At 38.8% G+C, this 21,441-nt stretch overlaps 1 protein-coding gene across 1 annotated transcript in view; it reads left to right on the forward strand.

The window, feature by feature from the left end:
* The window catches only part of stxbp4 (syntaxin binding protein 4), a 65,308-nt gene that overhangs the window by 28,277 nt on the left and 15,590 nt on the right, over window positions 1–21,441 (forward strand). Inside the window, exons 12-19 of the mRNA XM_059324197.1 lie at window positions 146–228; window positions 1,870–1,966; window positions 3,086–3,210; window positions 5,493–5,582; window positions 5,717–5,782; window positions 13,296–13,475; window positions 16,365–16,481; window positions 17,307–17,356. Of these exons, the coding sequence (XP_059180180.1) occupies window positions 146–228; window positions 1,870–1,966; window positions 3,086–3,210; window positions 5,493–5,582; window positions 5,717–5,782; window positions 13,296–13,475; window positions 16,365–16,481; window positions 17,307–17,356 (808 nt within the window). The remainder of the gene's footprint in view (window positions 1–145; window positions 229–1,869; window positions 1,967–3,085; window positions 3,211–5,492; window positions 5,583–5,716; window positions 5,783–13,295; window positions 13,476–16,364; window positions 16,482–17,306; window positions 17,357–21,441) is intronic.

Here is a 21,441-nt window from a genome sequence, read left to right on the forward strand (position 1 = left end):
CTGATCTAATCTAGTCTAATCTAGTCTAATCTAGTCTAATATTTTATGCATCCAACCTGTTGTTGTTTATTGTTGTTTACTGAAGCACATGTCAGTCAAAAGCTTATTTAATGAAGTTTTAAACATGTCGTGTGTCTGTCTGCAGAGCCTGTCAGCAGCCAGCAGCCTCCTCACAGGAAGTGTTCCCTCAGCACCAGCTGTCGCCTCAAACTGGAGAGACTCGAGCAGGTCTGTGTGTGTGTGTGAACACTGAATCATTTAAATAGAATCAATCATAAAAACTTAAAAGAATATGTATTGAAAAAAAACCAAAAAGAAAAGAAAATGACAGCAATAAAATATTCAAAAATGATTTAAATTAAAGTCACTAGATTAAAATAAAAAACAGCAGTGAAAATAGTTTAAAACTAAACAAAAAAAACCTAAAAAATATTTAAAAACAAACATAATAAAATAAAAATACAACAATAAATTATTTAAATAAATAAATACCCCTACACATACACTAGATTATACGTACGTTATACATAGCTTCTGTTATTCTGCAGCTTCCAGTATATTTTGACATTACATTACATGTCATTTAGCAGACGCTTTTGTCCAAAGCGACTTACAATAAGTGCATTCAACCTGATGGTACTAGACATAGACCACAGGAATCAAGTAAGTACATAACTTTAAGAGCTAACTGTCATTGCTACAGGAGTGCTATATGCTAACGAAGAGAAGAAACAGAAGGGTAGAGGGTTTTTTTCTCAGCAAGAGACTTGAAGTGCGTCCGTTCAGCCACCAGTAACCAGTGAATGGAGCGGAGTGGTGTAGTATGTGAAAATTTGGGAAGATTGACGACCAATCGAGCAGCTGCATTCTGGATGAGTTGTAGAGGTCGGATGGCTTTGGCAGGCAGACCTGCCATGAGGGAGTTGCAGTAGTCCAGGCGTGAGATGACCAATGTCTGGACCAGGACCTGAACTGCCGGGTGGATTCTCCTGATGTTATGCAGCAAAAATCTGCAGGATCTGGTGGTAGCAGTAATTTTTGTGGTGAGGGACAGCTAAATGTTGAGAGTCACCCGAAGGTTTTTAGCAGTCTCGGTGGAGGTAACCACTTCCATCACTCCGTCTGAAAAAATGATTGTACAGGTGGTACATTTCTGAGAAAAAAACCCACATATTTACAAGAGAAAGTTGTTCATTTCAGTGGAAGAAATCAAACAAATCACAATGAAATCAAATCAAACAAGAGAAACAAACTTCTGTGCTGTCATTATCTGGCATCATCATTAAACCTCTGAAGTCCAGGAGATTTTGGTTCAAATTTGTCAACTTTCTATGAATTCATCTCTGTCTCTGTTTAGCATCTTTCAGTACGTCCTTACATCACATGCATGGCTCCTTTTTCTCCACACAAGTTTGGCTATCAGAAAATTCACATTTTAAAAATGGTCTAGAAACAAATGGCACACTGTGAAAAAATCCCCTATGATTGCACTTTCGACTGGCTTCCTCAGCTTGTCACATATGATATATAATTAAAGTTATCACTGCAAATAAAACATGCTCAGTATATTTTCAATAAATAGATGGACTCCAGAGGGTTAACTTCCAGTCAATTTTATGCTGTTAGTTGAGTTAAAGAAAGATTTTCTCAATCATCTCAAACACTCAAACATGCTTCTTATATTCAGAGATCTGTAGGGTTTTTATTGGATGGTGACAGCAGCACAGTGCGTGTGTGTGTGTGTGTATCTGTGTCTGTGTGTGTGTGTGTGTGTGTGTGTGTGTGTGTGTGTGTGCGTGTGCGTGTCAGGGCGTCACCACTGTGTTTATTGATCTGTGTGTGTGTGTGTGTGTGTGTGTGTGTGTGCAGGCTCTGGATCTGCTCGGTCTGAAGCCCACAGATGCTCAGCGGCAGGCGCTGCGGTCCAGACTGCGAGCAGACCCGGCGGGGACGGTGGCCTTCACAGGTACGACTCACACCCTCACAGAACCCCCAAACTATTACAGTTTATTTTTTTCTATTTATGATTTAATTTAAGACTTGCGCCTAAAGATTTATTTTATCTATGTTGCATTGAACCTTTTTATCTGTAAATTTTGTGTTTTCTTTGTCTGTGAAGCACATTGTCAACTTGTTTTTGAAAGGTGCTCCATAAATAAAATGTATTTATTCCTAAATAAATAACTTTTAGTCATATAAATGACTGAGATTGAATCCTTAAACTCCTTTTCCCTGTTTCCATTTAGCCTTCATGTTTTACAACCAGTTTTACTTTTGTCTTACTTTAAAAAAAGTTGCTCTGATGTCCTTGCCATAAAATAAACATTAATATTTTTTTTCACTTTTACTGAGTGAAATTCTTCCACCAACATCTGTCCTGATCACAACAAGAAATATATGAACTAATTTCCAGAATTTTAAGTCTTAAACATGCCAGTTTGTTTACTTAATCCCACTGTGTCTTTATGATGGGAAAACACACAAAAACACAAACAATGTGCATGTTTCATGTCATGTTCATTTTTCAGTTTAAATTCATGTACGTACAGTGTAGAGGCTCACTGACACAAAATGCTTCACTTTACATGAGAAAACGGCTCAATCTGGAAGATAGAAAGCCTGATATCATTTTTTAAAATAACCAAAATGTCTCCAAAACCACAGAAATATAATGTTTATGTTTTTGTGATTTTTGTGATTTTTTTCTTTCTCATACATTTACCCCTTTAATCTCAGATAATTATTTTTATACAAAAATAAAATTAATAAATGTTTTCTCAAAAATGTGTTAGTTTTTTTCTCAAAACTTTTTTCTTGTAACAGAGAGAGAATATTTGAGGGGGGTTTTCTTGTGCATTTCACTTTCATCTTAGAGAATATTCAAGTTTTTTCATTGAATTTATTGTCATAAATTTAGGATTAAAATAAATTATTTTATTGGGAATTTTCTCAGAAATGTACCACTTTAATCTCAGAATATATGAGATTTCTTCCCCTAAATTTGTGATTTTTGAAACAGTTCAATCTGGTGGAGCCTGGTAAGCTAAACTCCCAAAACTAAATATGTGTAACTTGTGTTTTACAGATTTTGAGAGCCAGATCAGAGAGCTGTTCAAGCCTCAGCTGGAGGAGTTGGCCGTCACTCGACCGGGGTCGAGGTTCACGTCTGATGACCTGTCCAGTTTGTTGGAGTCGCCCACCAACGCACGGGTACAGTTTAAAACAAGTCCTAATATAAGACATCCTGAACACAACCAGCTTGTAAAATCGATAAAAACACACACGCTGGAGTTTATTTTGACTCAAACACTGGTGACAGAAACACTCACCAGAGCATGAAATGTGGATTAATCCGCCACTGAAAATAGTCCTCAAAAAAGACAGTGATTAGCTGTTTAAGGAAGACTTTTTTTAACATGAACTGTTGTATTTGTAACTTTACAGGTGTATTTAATCTTAAACTTCCATAAATGTGTGAGTTTTTTATTCTTATAAACTCATCTCTTAATCTCAAAGAATTAAAAAAAAAAAGAAAAATCAGTTTTTTTCCTGTTGAAAATCAGTTTTTTTTGTTTTGAATTTATCACTTTCATTTTAGAGAATATTCTAGTTTCTATGTTTTAAAAAAAACAACTTTTTTTTCTGTAAATATTGCCCCCTTCCCCCAGCTTCATAATATTTAAAAAAAAATGTAAAATAGCCCTTATATGCCAAAGAATATTCAACATTTTCTGTCATATATTCAATTTTTTTTTATTGTAAATCTGTTTTTCCTTTTGAACATTTCACTTTCATCTTCAAGAATATCCTAGTTTTTTTCTCTTAAAGTTGTGAATTATGTTCAGTAAAAGAAAACCAAACCTATGGCTCCCCAGTAGTGAAATGTAATTACATACATTAACTCAAGCACTGAGCTCAATGGGAGTCATCAGATCTGTGTCATCCTCGTGTTCGGGGATGTGCTGGTACGTTGGTCGATGTGGCCACCACAACATCGACCTGTTGGTGTACGAACCGTCCAATCAGCAGGCAGTAAAGATTTTCTCCTCTGCCGGGGTCATAGAGGAATCAATCCCAGCCTCAGAACAACAACCGAACAGGCTCTTATTCTGAAAAACACACACAAACACACATTGGGAGTTTATTTTAACCCGATCTCACACACACACACACACACACACACACACACAGTCCTGCTGACACAAATACTGACCAGAACACCGAAGGTGGATTAATCCACCGCTGGAAATAGTCCCCAATAGATGCACTATTCCCTTCTGACCTCCACTGGTGGAAGGAACGGGATATTAATCAAATAGTATAAGTATGCTCATCCTATCACTCATTAAATTGAAGTTTTTACGAAGAATTCATGTTAGTATTTATCTGACTCATATCTTGGTGGCGCTCTCCTCTTCAAAGTTACTGGTTGTATGTATAAATATCACCATCTTTGGAGGTTTAACCCTCTGAAACCCCACCATCCCACTATAGCGTTAAAAAGGAAGGTTTTCTTATATAATTAAAAAAATGTCTTAAAAAATTGCCCAAAATACACTGTTTATTGTAGAAACATGCATTAGCTGACCATAATGCATGTTTGAACTTTCCAACAGTCCTCGAATCTTACTGGTTGTATGTATAAATGGGACCATCTTTGGAGGTTTAACCCTCTGAAACCCCAACATTCCACTATAGAGTTAAAACGTAGGTTTTCTTATATGATTAAAAAAAATATCTTAAAAAATTGCCAAAAAAACACTGTTTATTGTAGAAACATGCATTATGGTCAGAGTTTGAACTTTCCAACAGTCCTTGAATCGCTCATCGGTTATAAACGTTTCTGATAGAAAAAGTAACAAAAACGAAGCTTAAAATTGTGATATTTCTGTCATAATCACTTTATTTTACATGTCACACTTAAAACGTGTCCAAAAATAAAGCGTTTGCACAAACCAGATAAAACATTAAATTCTGCTGTGACCAGCAGTCATGTGACAAATATTCACTGAAAATCAGTTTACACAGAGCAGAGGGGAGAGGACAGGAGAGGCTGGAAACATGGAAATAGTTCAATATGTAGAATAAGTAGAACAAACTGTTTTAAAAAAAACATTCATGACACTTGTGGGCACTTGGAAAAGTGTTGTATATATAAATTCCTTTTTTTTTATAGTAACAGAGAAATTCAACTTTTTTATGATTTATGTCATTATAACTGTGTTATTCTGCACAAAATACATTTTGAGTTGTTCACACTTCAAACCATGATTGTGCTGTTTCCATATAGATTTTTATATATTTTATCATGATTATCTATATTATATATTGCAGTGAAAAACAAGGACACAGTGAGCAAAATGTAAAATGTGCAAAAAATGTCCTGAAACAGCTTGTTGGGGTTCTGAGCCTTAACATATATATGTGCAAAAACTAAATTAACTTAATTACTAATACACTCACCCTGACTGATTTAACTGGATGATTGACAGCCGTCCCTGTCAGACTCGGAGGACCTGGAGGAGATGGAGCGGCTGAGGAAGGAACACATCGAGGCTCTGAGGGAGATCAAGAGGCTGCAGGTAAAACAACACGCACACACCTGAACATTTCTGATTTAGACTTCCTCAACAGCTCAGACAAAGAGAAGGTTTGTAGAGATGTATGTTGTTAAAAGTTGAAATTAAACCATCCTTTTGGTTTCCTGTTTGTTCAGGAGCAGCTGGTGGAGTCTCAGAGAGTTCACCATCAGATAGAGGAGGAGCTCAGCCAAGTCAAACAGGTGAGTCACACACACACATGTTGGGTATTTCACTTTCCATGCATTTTTATACTTGATTGAGACTAATATTTAATATCTATCTTCTATATATTAATATATATATATATATATATATATATATGGAGAATCTTCCATTTTTTATTTTAATGTCGTAGATTTATGAGATTTTTGTCTGAATAGTGCCCCCATGCTGCAACTTTGTAATTATTAAAAAAAAAAAAAAAAACTAAAATAGCCCAATGTGCTATCATACATCTCTTAAAGAATGTTCTTTTCTTACATTTTCTTAAATTTAAATTAGATATGTTTTTTCTCTCTTGTGAAATGGCCGCTCTATTCTCAAAAATTTAAATGAAAAAAAATCACAAATTTAAGAGAAATTGATGTATTATTCTCTGACTTTTTTCTTGTAAATGTATCACTTTCAAGTTTTTGTCTCTTAATTTAGTGATTTTCTTCTTTTTTTAATCTCATAAAATATTTGGTTAATTTTCCGCCTCAAATTTGTATTTTTTTCCTCAAATTATTGTTTGTAAAAACATGGAGAAAAATGTGTAAATAAACATTTAATCTCTTTCTGAATAATATGTATTTTATATTGAAGTTGTGTGAACTGTGCAGTGAGTTTATTATGGTATCACCTGCTTGGAGGGTGTGTGTGTGTGTGTGGGCTTCAGAAGGGTGCTTCTTTCTAAATAGATCAGCAGGTGAAGCTACACATATACGCACTCACACACACACACACACACACACACACTTGCACACTTGCAACAAAAAAAACAACCAAACTCTTCATGAGCTCAGCTTTCCTTTATCTGTGTGTGTGTGTGTGTGTGTGTGTGTGTGTGTGTGTGTGTGTGTGTGTGTGTGTGTGTATGTGGGAGGCTGAGGAGTGTGAGAACACTATTTTAGGTTGGTCCTTGTGTTTGTTTGTTGTGATTCACAGCTGAAGGGTCTCAGCCTCTCCGGCTCGCTCCCACTCTGCTGCCTCCTCTCAACTTTTATTCTGTTGCATAAAAACAATCAATATCCACATTTAGCCACGACTTAGAGGTGAACTGGCCTGGACGTTACCTATCTGTCGAGTAAAACAAGGGAGGATACACTTCATGTTCACGCTTTGAGTTTTCTGCTGTGTTGCTTGCAGCGTCCGGTCTACTCCGATACACAGTGTTCATACTAAAGGTTAAAAGGTTAATTGCCCCTCAAGGCATGGTCAGAGTAAATGCACATATATCTCAGTCATTTGGTCTGGCTAGAGGGACGCGTCAAGGGTGCCTGCTATCCACACTCCTTTTTTATGCAGATGATGTTTTAGTATATATATATATATGCATACTATGCATACTTGGTTGAGGCTATTTGACTTGAACCACTGGAAATGGACTTTTCCATGATATTCTAATGTATTGAGATCACCTGTATATATAAATATATTAATTAATTCATTCATTCATTCATTAACCGTTTATCCACACTTGGGTCGCGGGGGGCTGGAGCCGATCCCAGCTTTGGGCGAGAGGCAGGGTACACCCTGGACAGGTCGCCATATATATATATATATATATATGGACTGCTTTTATTTTGAAATACAGGCAAGCTTAACTTGAAGTAAGTAAAGTACAGTATATATGACTAAATCAATCTGAGAAGGCGAGTCCCTGCTGTTTTTCAGGGGTCACACGGCAAAAAACAAGCAGGTTAAAACCCTTTTTCAATATAAGGCCACCATATTTGTGTAAGTCCTTCTTAGTACAGACAGGTGGATGAGATAATGCGCCAAGGAAGATGCTAGTTTGATAGTGTGTCATTTTGCACATCATGTACACACTCTCATCATGGAAAACACATAAAGAAATGCATATGATGCAGCTTTTAAGTTAAAGGCAATGGATCTGGCTGTCGAAGAAGGAAATAGAGCTGCTGCACGTCAGCTTGGCATCAATGAATTGAACGCGAGACGTTGGAGACGGAAGCGTGAAGAACTGACTCAATGCAAAAAGACGACAAAAGCTTGTTTTCAGCGACTTGAAGCATTGATATTTCATGTGTTTTAGTTAAAAAATGTAGACATTTAAAGTTAATCTGCTGTTTGCAGAAACATACAATGCATCATTTATTTCGGCGACACAGAGCGTTCCACCTCCTGCTGAGCTGACTGGAGGTGGAAGGGGACAACAATGGCTGGATCTTGTTCATTTGAGGAGGTGTTCCTTTGTTTCTTGTATTTTACTGAAGATTGTTGTATTTGTGTGCAACAGGACCAGCAGTAGAAACGTACAGTCCAGATTACTCCTCTAATCCATGCACAGTCCACAGAAACCACAAGCCGGCCTTCACGCACGCTCCTGAATCACCTAAAGTGCTTTTAATATTCCCTCCTCCCCCAGCTCAGTCGGAGGCATTACATCAGTGTTACATAACAGTCAAACAAAGAAGAAGCTGGCAGAAATTAAAATGTGAGATCAGGACTTCAGGATGGAAACTGGACCACTCTGAGATCAGCGAGCGGTTTGCCTTCCGTCATGTTTTTCTGTTCTGCTCGAGGGTGAGATGCTCTCTCATTAGAGCTGGAGGTCAAGCTTCAAGATGGGGGGCCTCTCAGGGCCCCGCAGGGCCCCGCAGGCCGGCATGAGACCACAGCTGGAAGGAAGGAGCTCCTGCTGGGATCCATTAGTTACCCAACCAGCCGACTCCACTCCACTCTGCTGCTGGATGCCAAGTCAAACATCCAGAAAAAAAAGACTTTAGGTCACTCTGCTGCAGGTGTGGCATTAAAACAGCAGTTCAGCTTTTATTTATTCTGGACGTGCAGTATTTTCTCAGAATTAGTGACTGAAACACATTAGGTGATGGAGGAATGGTTTGATAAAGAAGTTTCAAGGAGGTTTAAATGTATATTTATGCTTTTTTTTTATGCAACAGCAATATTTCAGGAATGTCTTCTTTAAATTGAATTCTGTTTAAACTTTAATGAATGTTTACTTTCAGTATGAGAGTTGAGAATGAATGTAGTAGAAATTAATATTATTGTACAAAAAGTAAACAAAGACTTAAAGTAAAGAAAGAGCATGAAAAGTATGAAAAGAGCATAAAGAAAGAATTAAAAAAGTATTTCTTGTGTCACCAAAAACATAAATCTTGTGTCTGTCAGCAGGCCAAGGTGGGGCACCAAGATCCCCTGGAACGGCCAGTAGACTATACCGTTATATTTTGAGGTCCCTAAAAAGTACCAGAATTCAGGAATATGTAGGGTAGAAATCTTCTGTTGGTCTCATCAGATAGAAGCCAGGGACTCTGGTGTTGCCTTTTAATCGTTACTGCAGTGTTGCCAGGTTGGTTAAAAAAACCCTTCCTTGTTAGCCAGAAAAGAATATTGAATATAATAAGAAAAATACCAACATCTTTTTCTGGGCAGAAAAATTGCAAAATCTGGCAACATTTCGTGGGTGAAAAATTTTCTGCATCAGATCGAGTTATTTTCAGCATGCTATCTCGACCAATCAGAGGCCACCAGGAAAATACTAAAATATTACAATAACACCACTGTTGGAGAAGAACAGGGCACCCTTTGGCACACCAATACTGTAGGCAGGTGTTTTTTTATTAGTTATCACACATTTCTGCAGTAAAGCCTGGTTTATGTGATTAACAACAGAAATAAACACACACAACATACAGAACAAAAGGAACATTTTTTTAAAACAAAATAAATATTTCACAATAGTGTTCTTAATAGACAAAATGCTACTGAGAAATTTTGAGTTTTAAACATTCAAGATTTATAATTTGTCAAGCTGACCAACCAAGAGTTTGACCACTTATGATGATGACGTACAAGACGACACACACACACACACACACACACACACACTGACATGCAGCAGACAGCAGAGATCTCCTCCTGTGGTGCAGTCATATGTAGAGCAAGCTAGCAGGACACACACAACGAACACGCAAGACCTGTTTATTTCTGAACATCACATGGAAATCACACGCTGTGACACACACGCTGTGGACACAAACACACACACACACACACACACACACACACACACACAGAAGGAGTGAGAACAGTCCATCTGTTCGCTTCACTTTTCTCAGCAGGACGACATGCAATTTTAAAATACTGCAAATGGCTGTTCCAAGAAGGAAGGCAGCGTGTGTGTATTTTTTCAAGAAACAAAGAGAGTCTTTGCAGTAAACAAACACTCATTAGTCTGTTTCACTGGACATAGATCATTTGAAGTTGCAGGTCCACTCTTGGTTATTTCTTTTTAAAAAATGAAAAAGCAAATTTGCAGTAATATTATGAGAAAAGACCCTAAAAGTAGTACACATAGTAACTGTGCATATCATAATCTAGTCGTTTAAAGGCAGAAAACATAAAAATAAATATATTGCCAAAAGTATGTCTGAATATTCCCTCATATTTCGGTCATTAACCTGCAGCTCTACCAGCCTGAACTCTTCCAGTTTCACACTTTCAAACAGATTTGGAGCATCAGCCTGAAGACAGAGTGTAACAGGACGACATTTCTGATACCAGGCAAGATGACTGAAATGTCATCACACTTCAAAACAGACCAAATCAACCGGACCAAGACCTTTGAGGAGGTGGTCTCCCCCAAATTAACTCTGAATCGGTTAATTTATGCTGAAAACGTGATCTGACTTCTATCCGACTAAACCTTGAAGCTGTACTCTGCAGGTTTGAGCTAAATGGCTCCTGTATCCAGGTGTTTTTTGCATTCTGGGATGCAGCAGAACACACAAACTGCAACAGTCTGAAGGCAACACAACCTTTTCTCAATGTGTGAAGCAGTTCAGTATTGAAGACTTTTCCTCAAAGTACTTTGATATATTTTCGCCTGTTGAATTTCTCAGATAATTACTATGGTTATGAGCCGATGCCAACTCTACTGTTGCTTCTTTTCGTATTCTCCACATAGGGCCTTCTTATACCTGCTACATGTTCTGACATGATTCATTTTGGTTTTTGTTGGATTCTTCTGCGTGTGAAAAGAATCGAAACTCAGGAGAAAACCAACAAGACAGAACAGACAGAAAAGAGTTTGTCAATATGCTGGAAGTGAAGTAGTCATGAGGTGAGCCACGGAAGTTAAAGAAAAAAATGTGATTCACAAACCGTGAGCCACGGAAGTTACGTTAGCTACGTTAGCTACGTTAGCTACGCTAGCTACGTTAGTTACGGTAGCTACGTTAGTTACGGTAGCTACGTTAGTTACGGTCGGTGCGTAAAAACGTGATTCACAAACCGCGAGCCACCTAAAAAACCTTAAAAAACGTAGGCTACGTAAAAAGTAATTTATCTTTGTGTTTACATGGGACATGAACCGCGTTCTCCTGCGTGAAAATCTGCCATTTGTTCGACCCATCCACCTCTCCAAGTGTTACATCTGCCATTTAAACTTTGCATCACCGTCAATCATTACTACTACGTACGCAAGTTATCGGCGGAGGACAGTCTAAAATGTAAATAATAGTCATATTTTGCTGCATGTACAAGCACCTTGTATTGACGTTTTTGAAGGGAGACCAGTCTCTGGGAAAATGCCCCAGTTCACAAACTCATCGGCAGATTCAGACCAGAGCACTGACAATGTGAAAAGGCCCTGACATATGTCTTCATTAAGGTGAACTATGAAGCTCAAACCAGGTCATGGAGAGTATGTGTGCACTAGTTGTTCTTGCAGAGTAAAACATGAAGGAACTGTCCCGATACTCTCTGTGTCTTCAGCGCTGAGTCATCCTTCAGCAGCCTGACAAAACTCACGACTCATTTGTGAAGCCTTGTTATCTTTTACTGCCTTGGAGGATCAGTTTTCTGCTCGAGGAGAGGCTTTATTTAAGCGCTGCAGGGGTTCAGTTACTGGGTGCCAGTATGTCAAAAGTACTGGGAGTGGCGGAACAGACACCAGCAACCCCAGCCACCATGGGCTGCTGGTGTCTGTTTCAGTTACGTAACTCTGAGAGTTGATTCTCCCTCTCAGCCCCTCAACACTGACTGTAAATACACTGCAGAGCTCTGTGGAAACCAGAGGGACTGAGTCACTGGTTTCACCTCATCAAACCTGGTTCCAAAAAAGTGAAATAAAAACAATAAAAAGTAAAATAATACAATAAAAAGTGGGAAAAAAAGAAGGTAAAACCACTGACGTAGGTTTAGGGCAAAAACCTTGCTACAAGGCGTTAAAAAATACAGTTTAAAAAGTAAATAAATGTACTCTACCACTCTACCAAAAGTTTTGGGTCGCTTAGAAATGTCCATATTTTTGAAAGAAAAACATTTTTTTTAATTTAAATCACAGACATACAGTCTAGACATTGTTAATGTGGTAAATGACTATTAAAGGTGGAAACGGCTGATTTTCTTATGGAATATCTATTATATATTGTCTGCAACCATCACTCCAGTGGCACATTGTGTTAATCCACGTTTATAGTGTTGAAGGGCTCATTGATCATTAAAACACCTGAGCATTATGTTAGCACAGCTGAAAACTGTTTGTGCTGATTTGAGAAGCAATAAAATGATCCTTCCTCAGAATAGTTGAGTATCTAGAGGTAAAGTTGGACATTTGTACAGGTTAAAATGTTTGTTTCTACCCTTGTCAATGTCTTTACTATATTTTCGATTCATTTTGTAACTCAATCAAGAATAAAACATTTTCTGGGTGACCCCAAACTTTTGAGTGGTAGTGTCCTGTACGTACATTCACAAACCGTGAGCCACAGAAATTGCATAAAAACACATAAATTATATAAAAGTAATTTACTTTTTACGTTTTCACACAAAACCTTTTCTTCTGGGTGAAAGTCTGCCGCTTGATTGTCTCATCCATCTCCCATCCTGTCTATCATTATTACTGCATCAGCAAGATGACGGAAGTCCAAAATGTCAATATGAGATGTATTTTGCTGCCTGTACAAATTACCTATATTGTCGTTTTTGATGGGAGGCCAGTCTTCAAAGATGTGCAGTTTGTTGGGCCACTGTGTTGTGCACTGTCCATACAAGAATATATTTGGATTTTGCAAACAGCATATTAATTGACAGCGATTTTAATAACTTTATATCATTAATCATTTATTGAGCATCTTTAAATTTCCTTAAATTTGTTGTTTTTCTCTGTTTTGAATCACAAAAATACATCCCATATTTCACATCACAGGTATGAAACACATCAGTGGTTCCTGTTCTGGTTTGCCAGGTGATGTTAGTAACCTTATCACAGATAGAAATATGCTGAGTGCTGACAGGCCTGCTGCAACTCCACTGCTGATCCAGTGAAACAGCTTCATCACACTAACGCGCCCCGACACCGAGAATTCACCAATCCGGCACCATGAAAGATTTATGAGGGTTAAGAAGCTTTGAGCTGGACCCTGAACGCACCGCCGGAGCCCTGCTGCTGAGTAATCTGCTCACTTGTTGATGAAAGTGATGATGTCTCTCTCTCTCTCTCCTGCTTCTCCTCATCCTCTGCAGGAGGTAAAACTGGGAGCTGAGGAAAGCCGGGCTCTGAGGACTCGGATCCAGCTGGCCGAGGCAGCTCAGAAGCAGGCGAGGGGGATGGAGATGGACTACGAGGAGGTGATCCACCTGCTGGAGGCCGAGATCGCTGAGCTGAAGACTCAGAGAGCAGAGACGCCAGCGTTGGCCAATAAGGTGAGCGACAGGATAAGTTCAAACAGATCAGAAGCAAAAAGTGTCTGCAAAAGGAGCTCACTTTTTATACATTTCCACCTGAAAATCAGAAAAACATTATTTGTTCAGACGAACTCAAGACGAACCAAGCTTACATTTTCTTTAATGAGCGCCCTCTTGTGGTCAAACACATGCAACACACACACACAAAGTTGTAGTTGACTAAACGTTCTTTAGTGAATAAAGTCAAAATGAAATCTGTGATTTGTACAGATATTACACTGATGTTTCCCACAGAATAAAAAAACAGGTTCAACTGTTTTATGGAAAATGTAGATTTTTTTGTCCAAGCTTCTTTGCTTTGCCAACACTTGACAGTACAGGTCATCAGTTCGTGACCGCAAAGTCAACTCGAAAATCCTACGGGTCAAGCCTTCATTTTGTTTGTTCTTGTTTTCTTGTCAGTCAGGGTGCATTACATTATATTTTTATATTCTAGCAAGGTGAGCATGTTTGCTGAAAAAAAAAACATGTGTTTCCCGCAGGTGGTGACCTATGAATTATTTGCATTATTATCATTGCGATGGATTATCTCCTGTCGCTCTTTTGCATATGCTCTACATTATATTATGTCTTATGTTACAGGACACCGACAATCTTGCAAAAAAACCATGCATCATGCCGGGGTAATGCCGGCAACATGAGGGAGGTGCTTAGAGGTGCATTTCGCCATCAAGAGGATTGATGGTCGTTAATGGGCTCTTTCAGTCTCATTATGTTCCACTCAGAGATGCTGCTGGGTCAATTGCACCACCTAGTGCAATATACTGAAATATACTGAGTGGGAATCACAGCCTAAATCTGAACTTTCAGACGGTCCTTGAACTGATCATCGCTTAGAATAGCTTCCATTTGAAACCAATTAGAAATGTTAAAATAGATTTGCGAATAAAATTGTGATATTTCTGTCAAAATCACTTTATTTTTGAACACTTTTTAAATGACGCATGTAGAATAAAGCTATCGCACTAACCAGATCCTGTTAAAAACATTAAATTCTGCTCCTCAGCAACACCATGAAACCATGATTGATTCTTCTGAGACTAACGGTCACACATGACAAATATTTACTGAAAATCAGTTTACACAGAGCAGAGATGAGAGGACCAATTTATTCCAATTTTAAAAAAATAATTTGTCAGAGAAATTCAACTTTTTCTTTTAGTGTGATTTATGCCATTATATCTGTGTTATTCTGCACGAAAGACATTTTTGAGTTGTTCTCACTTCTAGCCATGATTGTATCATTGTATTGCAAACAACAAAAGAAACTTTCAGTCATATTTTGGTGGTAAAACTCAGTATACCATTCTGGTTAAGTGTTTAACTTCATATCAAATAGGTTTGAACATTATTTTCACCAGCCAAACGCTAGTGAAGAGGTCTGGATGAAGGGAAATGTTAAGTTTGCAGCCTTATCCCTGAGCCATCTCTGCTCCTGAGCCGGTCGTGCTGCACCACCATGGAGGAAATGACAGTAGTTAATCCCCACCTCACCCTTTGAGAAGTGCCAAAACATTTAAGTTCATTATGAAACTGTGATGGGACACATTTGAGCATGTTAATATGGTCAAAATCATCACCAAACTCCTGTCAATGGACTTCTGACTGCCAGATAGTCTATATAAAACAAAATAAATAGTCAAATCTTCATATTGAGCAGCCAGATCTGATTCAAATAGAGAAAACATGATTGAGGTGCTGCCCTCTCCTCTCCAACCAACTCCTGAGAAAGATGTCTGTCTCTGTAGCTGCTAAATGTTCCAATTTCTTCACCTGCTCGTCACTGACTGTTTCTGTCGGCCGCTGCTGGAAACACTGAGACTGAACCTGACAGGAAATGTGTCTAAAATCAAAAAATAAGAGCTGGAAGAGGCTAAAAAGCTAAACTTAGTGCTAATTCTCTGTGGGCCACTAAAGCGCTACATTTGTGGGTAAAAAAGTGTAGTTTCTATCTAACAAATGTCTTTATTGCAGTGTTTAGTTTGTTTGTGGGATGAGATGTTTGCAGCCTCCCTCCGCTCCTGCTCCTTCGCTCCGTACTTCGGTTTCTTCCTCCGTCCTCAGATCTGAATGTGGGTCAGTGTTTTCACTCCGTCAGTGACAGAGCTGCTTCCCTCTCTCTCTCTCTGACGTCACCTTTTTCTCCGACAGGTTTATTTTTACAGAAATCTGGGTAGCAACTTGCAGGTCGGCAGCAGCGGCGAGCTCGTTGTCAATGGCGAGCAGAGACGATCTGCAGAGAGGAAGAAGCTCCTCTCTGCAGATCTGTAAATATCATGACGAAAAAAAGTGCTGACCAGTGGTGGAAAGTAACTCAAACATGCAAAGCTCGATGACAGAAAAAGAAAAAGCAGAACATTAACAACTATATTTGACTTTCGGGACTTTAATTTTGATGCCAATACATTTCTACATTCAAAATGATGGACTTTTACTTGTAACAGTGTACCTTTTATGCTGTGGTACTTTAACTTGAGTAAGATTTGAATACTTCTGAACAGTGTGAAAATATTATGTCCAAAATAAGAAGACATAATTTGATAGAAGAAATGAAAATGCTGCACTTCAAGGACATATTATATATTTGATCTTCTCATGATGGCTGAGGAGACTGTTCATTTTCATAATCAATTCATCTTCTGATTGTTTTTTGGATTTATGGCTTACAAATAGTCTGAGAATACTCCTCAAGACTTTCAGGAGTGCAATTTAAGTGACATTTAAAAACAGATTGTTTTGTCTGAAAACGTCCACATTCGCTCTCCTACTTTCCTATATTTTGAAAGGTTAGACAATGAAGAAGGCTGTTCACTGACAGACTTTCTGTTGTTTTGTTTTCATCCTCAGGACGAGACGGAGGAGCTGAAGAAACGAGTCGCCGTCCTTGAGTGTCAGCTGCGGAAGAGTGAAGCGACCAAGAAGGGCTTTGAGATGTCCACAGCTAAACTGCTCAGTTTCGTCGAGGTAATGACTCAAAGTTTTATTCTTTATTCTTCTGTTATGTAATCAAATCTTCATGTTCAGACTCAAAGCATCAATATACTGAGTGTGAATCACAACCTGATATCTTTTTCTTCTGTTGAAAACACATGAATGAGCCGCACTGTGTGACATGCTCCTTCATCACCATAACCACTCTGCACTTTATATTGACTGAGTCCTTAAAGTTTATTTTTAACCAAACAAACTTTTATTTAACCTCCAACCCACCGGTGGTTTAAACAGTATGTTTTCTTTAAAATAATGCCAAATATCAATAATTTATCGTAGAGGGACACTACAAAAACAGGCATTATCGTCAGAGTTTGAACTTTCAGACGGTCCTTGAACTGATCATCGATTAGAAAAGCTTCCGCTACCAAAATTAATTTGCGAATAAAATATATTTCTGTCAATCACTTTATTTTTGAACACTTTTTAAATGACGCATTTAGAATAAAGCTTTTGCACTGACTAGATCCTGTTAAAACATTACATTCTGCTCTTCAGCGACACCGTGAAACCATGATTGATTCTTCTGAGACGGTCACACATGACAAATATTCACTGAAATAATTTACACAGAGCAGAGAGAAGAGGACCAATTTATTCCAATTTAAAAAAAAATGTGTCAGAGAAATTCAGCTTTTTCTTTTTGTGTGATTTATGCCATTATACTGTGTTATTCTGCACGAAAGACATGTTTGAGTTGTTCCCACTTCTAGCCATGATTGTATCATTGTATTGCAAACAACAAAAGAAACTTTCAGTCATATTTTGTTTTTGTTTGTTTTCTCTATTTGTCTGCAGAACGTTCAGGAGTTCCTGCTGGAGGGTCACGGACCGACAAAGAGCTACAGGTGTGTGTGTGTGTGTGTGTGTGTGTACGTGATCTATATATGCTACGTTTTGTGTACACTACATAACAGCGTGTGTTTACAGTATCATATTAATGACAGTGTAGTCTGTGTGTGTGTGTGTGTGTGTGTGTGTGTGTGTGCAAGTGTGTGTGTAACGCTGTGTGTTTGCACTTCTATGAGACAGTGTGTGTATTTGTGTGCTGTCTGTGTCTGTGTGTGTGTGTGTGTGTGTGTTTGTGTGTGTGTGTGGATGTGTGGGTGGGTGGGTGGGTGTGTGTGTCTGACCCCGACACCACCTTTGGAGTCACATAATGAGAGATCCTGCTGAGAGCAGAGCCCATTAGCCCAGTTCAGACACACACACACACACACACACACACACACACACAAACACACACACACACACAAACACTCAGCGGTCCAGCTTGGCCCACTTCAGTCCAGGTAGGACAGCAGTTAGCTCCTGTTAATGGTCACCTGCAGTGAACTGCGGCATTATGAAACACCTCGAAAGCATGAGGTTACTAAACACCACCACCGAAGAAGAAGAAGAAGAAGAAGAAGAAGAAGAAGAAGAAGAAGAAGAAGAAGAAGAAGAAGAAGAAGAAAAAGACTTTGGGGCTTCAGCTAGAAGATAACAGCTGTCTTTATTCCTCTTTCTTTCTTTCTTTATAACAGATATCTACATTTTATTTGCTCTTAAAAAGCCACACTTTCTTGATGATTATGCCACAAATCTGAACAGGACGCCAGACTATCACAGGTCTGACAGACAACTATTCACACTCTCATTCACTCCTACGGGCAATTTAGAATCACCAACTAAACTAAGCTGCATGTTTTTGGACTGTTGGAGGAAGCCAAATGACCCGGAGAGAATCCACGCTGACACAGGGAGAACATGCAAACTCCACACAGAAGAGCCCTAAGATTCAAACCCACGCCCCTCTTACCACTTTTAATTCTTTTCTCATTTCCCCCTTTGTTTTCACTCTATAATGTAACATCCGCCTTGCCGTCGTTCATCATTACACTGCTAGTAGAGGGCGCCACTCAACAACACACGTAAATATAGCTGCACGTTTAATGAGATAATAACAACCAAGTGCAGCAGGCCACTACTCGTCCTTACTGATGGGATGATTATCACTGAAAGACGCCCATTCAATCATTTCACAACATTCAAATTGCATGCTCTCTCAGTGCCCTCAATTTCATTTTGTCCCATTTCTTTTCTTTTTATCCTTTCATTCCTTCTGTCCAACGTCCATTTCTACTACATTTCATCCCCTCCCTCTTTCAATTCTTTATATAATTTTTTTTATATATATATATCTTTCCTTCTTTCTTTCTTTGGCTCCTCCCGATTCTTTTATTCTTTGATATCAGTCTCTTTGATTCCTTCTTCCTACATTTTTAAACCTTTTTTTTCACCTTAATTACTTTATCCCTCCTTTAATTATTTATTGCTTTATCTAATAATATTTCATTTACTTCTGGTTGTTCCTTTCTTTCTTTGGTTCCTTCCCTATTCTTTTCTTCTCTACTTTCAGTCTCTTTGCTTCCTTCTTCCCTTCTGTCCTTCCATTTTAAGCCTTTTTCCCATCCATTTATCCTTCCTTTATTTCTTTGTTTTCTCTTATAATCTTTCTTTAAAACTTGAGGGAAACAAGTACATTTTCCATTTTACTGATCGCTTCTTATTCTATAGTTATATATTCTTTTTACCTGTAGTGTATGTAATCTGAGTCTCACTCTGTGATCTTGTCTCTGTTGTGTTTTCCTGTTTCTGATCCTTTGTGAACCATAACATGGCGTTATCAGCACCTTCTGCTTGGTTGTGTAAGTCGGATTTTGTAAATCGGGTCAATCAATCGTGTTATAAAAAGTGGCCTGGCTATGACACCTGCTGCTTGGCTTCTCCTTTATTTCAGTCCAGGTCAGTGGGACACCTTCACACATCTTTCATAACCAGTCGACCCCCTGCTTGTGTTTTCCTCCTTCATTCACCTGTCCGTCCGTTTCTAGGTCACCCGTCACAGGAAATGTAGGTTGTCCGGTGGTCCGGTTCACCTAGAGCAGCAGGCATGAGGTGTTGCCTCTCTTTGTTCGTAATAAATGCCCATTCACTCCCAGTTAATGACTTTAAATAGCACTCTCATTAGAGCCATTAGTCATTCTGACTTCAGCGCTGTAATAAAGAAAACATCCCTGAGGAGAGAAAGAGCAGGGAATTAAAGTTGAGGAGCTGTTAGAAGACTTTCCAGGAGCAAACATTTAAGCAGAGATTCCTGTTGTTCATCCTGTTTCACTGTTTACTGATGGGAGTGTGAACAGCTGCAACCATGGCGACGTGGTCACTGAGTGCGGCTTTAGCTCGCCCGATCAGTCAGACAACTGGAGGTGTGAGTTTATTCATCAGGCAGTAAAAAAACGACACCAACCAGCCACTTCATGAGCATTATTTAAAGCTTTCAGTCACTCCTTCAAACCACTAACCCAACAGCAGAGGAGCCACTCATGAACAGGTGCTGGCAATTATTTTAAAACTGGCTGTTTCTGGGTGCTTGGCAGCTCAGCACACAACAAACCATGGTTAAAATGTGAAATATTTAGTTTTGGTAATGGTGGTTTACTTGGTTTAAAGTTACTACAGGGAGTAGTAAGTAATTGAAATTGGTTATGAAATAGTTTCAGCTGATGCCTTTATATGACCTACATAAGCAAATGAGACCATCAGCAGAAAAAAATATTCTTAATACCTCCCACTGGGTCTGAAACCAGCTTGCACTCAGAGCTCTGGCAGCAGGCGGAGAGCACCTCGCCGGCTGAAACATCTCCTCCTTTCACCAGGAGCATAGCTTGTCTTTATTTCTCATGGTCCAAGACGACCTTTACATGGCAGGAAGTTACACTGCGTGGAGGGGGGGAAAAGCTGCCAACGCCCTCCGGGTCAATGCACAATGGATAACATGATTAAAAGACAATGACGCAATAACTGACTCCATCCTGTCTTTTCAACTTTAAGAAAGAAAAACGGCCACTGATGTTGTCAAGGTTTGCACTTCAGGTCAAGGGAAACCTGCTGGGAACCAAATTTTTGGATTCCAGACCAATTTATTTTTTGGTCAAAATGCTCCAAACTGTTTAAAAATAGGTATGCAAACTCTAGTGGAGCCTGTTTCTTGTTGGTTTGAATAGGTAGAAGTTTTTAGACGGGGGGAAAGGGTTGAGAAAAGAAGGCTCCTCCTCCTCCTGTACATTGATTTCAGCAGGGTCCATCGACATCAACCGGGTCCTTGCACAATACACAATGGATCACATTAAGCATTTTTGGACCGAATGAGCTTTTTCATACTTTTAAGAACCCAACTTTTTATTATGTCCAACTGCAAGAAATAGGAACGATCAGAGTTCTTAGTGCCCAATTTTGAGCAACTTTTAGCTCCTGTTTCAGAGATGGTACTCTGCCAGCCAAAGTGGAACCACACATCACACGTTGATACAAACAGAAAAAGAGCCCCTGAAGGTTTGCAGTTCTTAGAGGAAACCATTGGGTAGTTACTCTCCAGATGTTCCCAGAGCTACTTGGTCCAAAAACGCCTATAGGTAACCTTTAAGTTTTATTCTATTACTAGAGAATAAACAAGCATGAACCAAAGACAATCACATGCAAGACTCCATCCTGTCTTTCGAACTTTTAGGATTTGACACGCCCACTGATGCATTCAAGGTTTGCACTGAAGTTCAGAGCTGGCAACCAACTTTTTTGGTTCAGAACCAATTTATTTTTTGTTGAAATGGTCTGAACAGTTAAATTTAGTGTGCAAACTGGAGCAGAGCCTTTTCCATGTTGGAGGAAAAGATGTATAAGAGAAGTTTCGAGATGGCAGAGATAATAGCTGAAGGGCTGGAAAAAAATCACTTTTTCAAGTGATGTTTGCAACTTTTGACATGTCCTGGTTTGTTTGACCTGTCCGCCCTTGGCTTCCCTGTTTTTCTATGGACAAAATCTAGATACAATAACAAAAGTACTCTTGCACAAAGGTTTTGACATCTAAAATAAAGCATGTAGAGTAGATACT

This window comes from Centropristis striata, chromosome 21 (genome assembly GCF_030273125.1).
Source record: "Centropristis striata isolate RG_2023a ecotype Rhode Island chromosome 21, C.striata_1.0, whole genome shotgun sequence".
Taxonomy (NCBI): Eukaryota; Metazoa; Chordata; class Actinopteri; order Perciformes; family Serranidae; genus Centropristis; species Centropristis striata.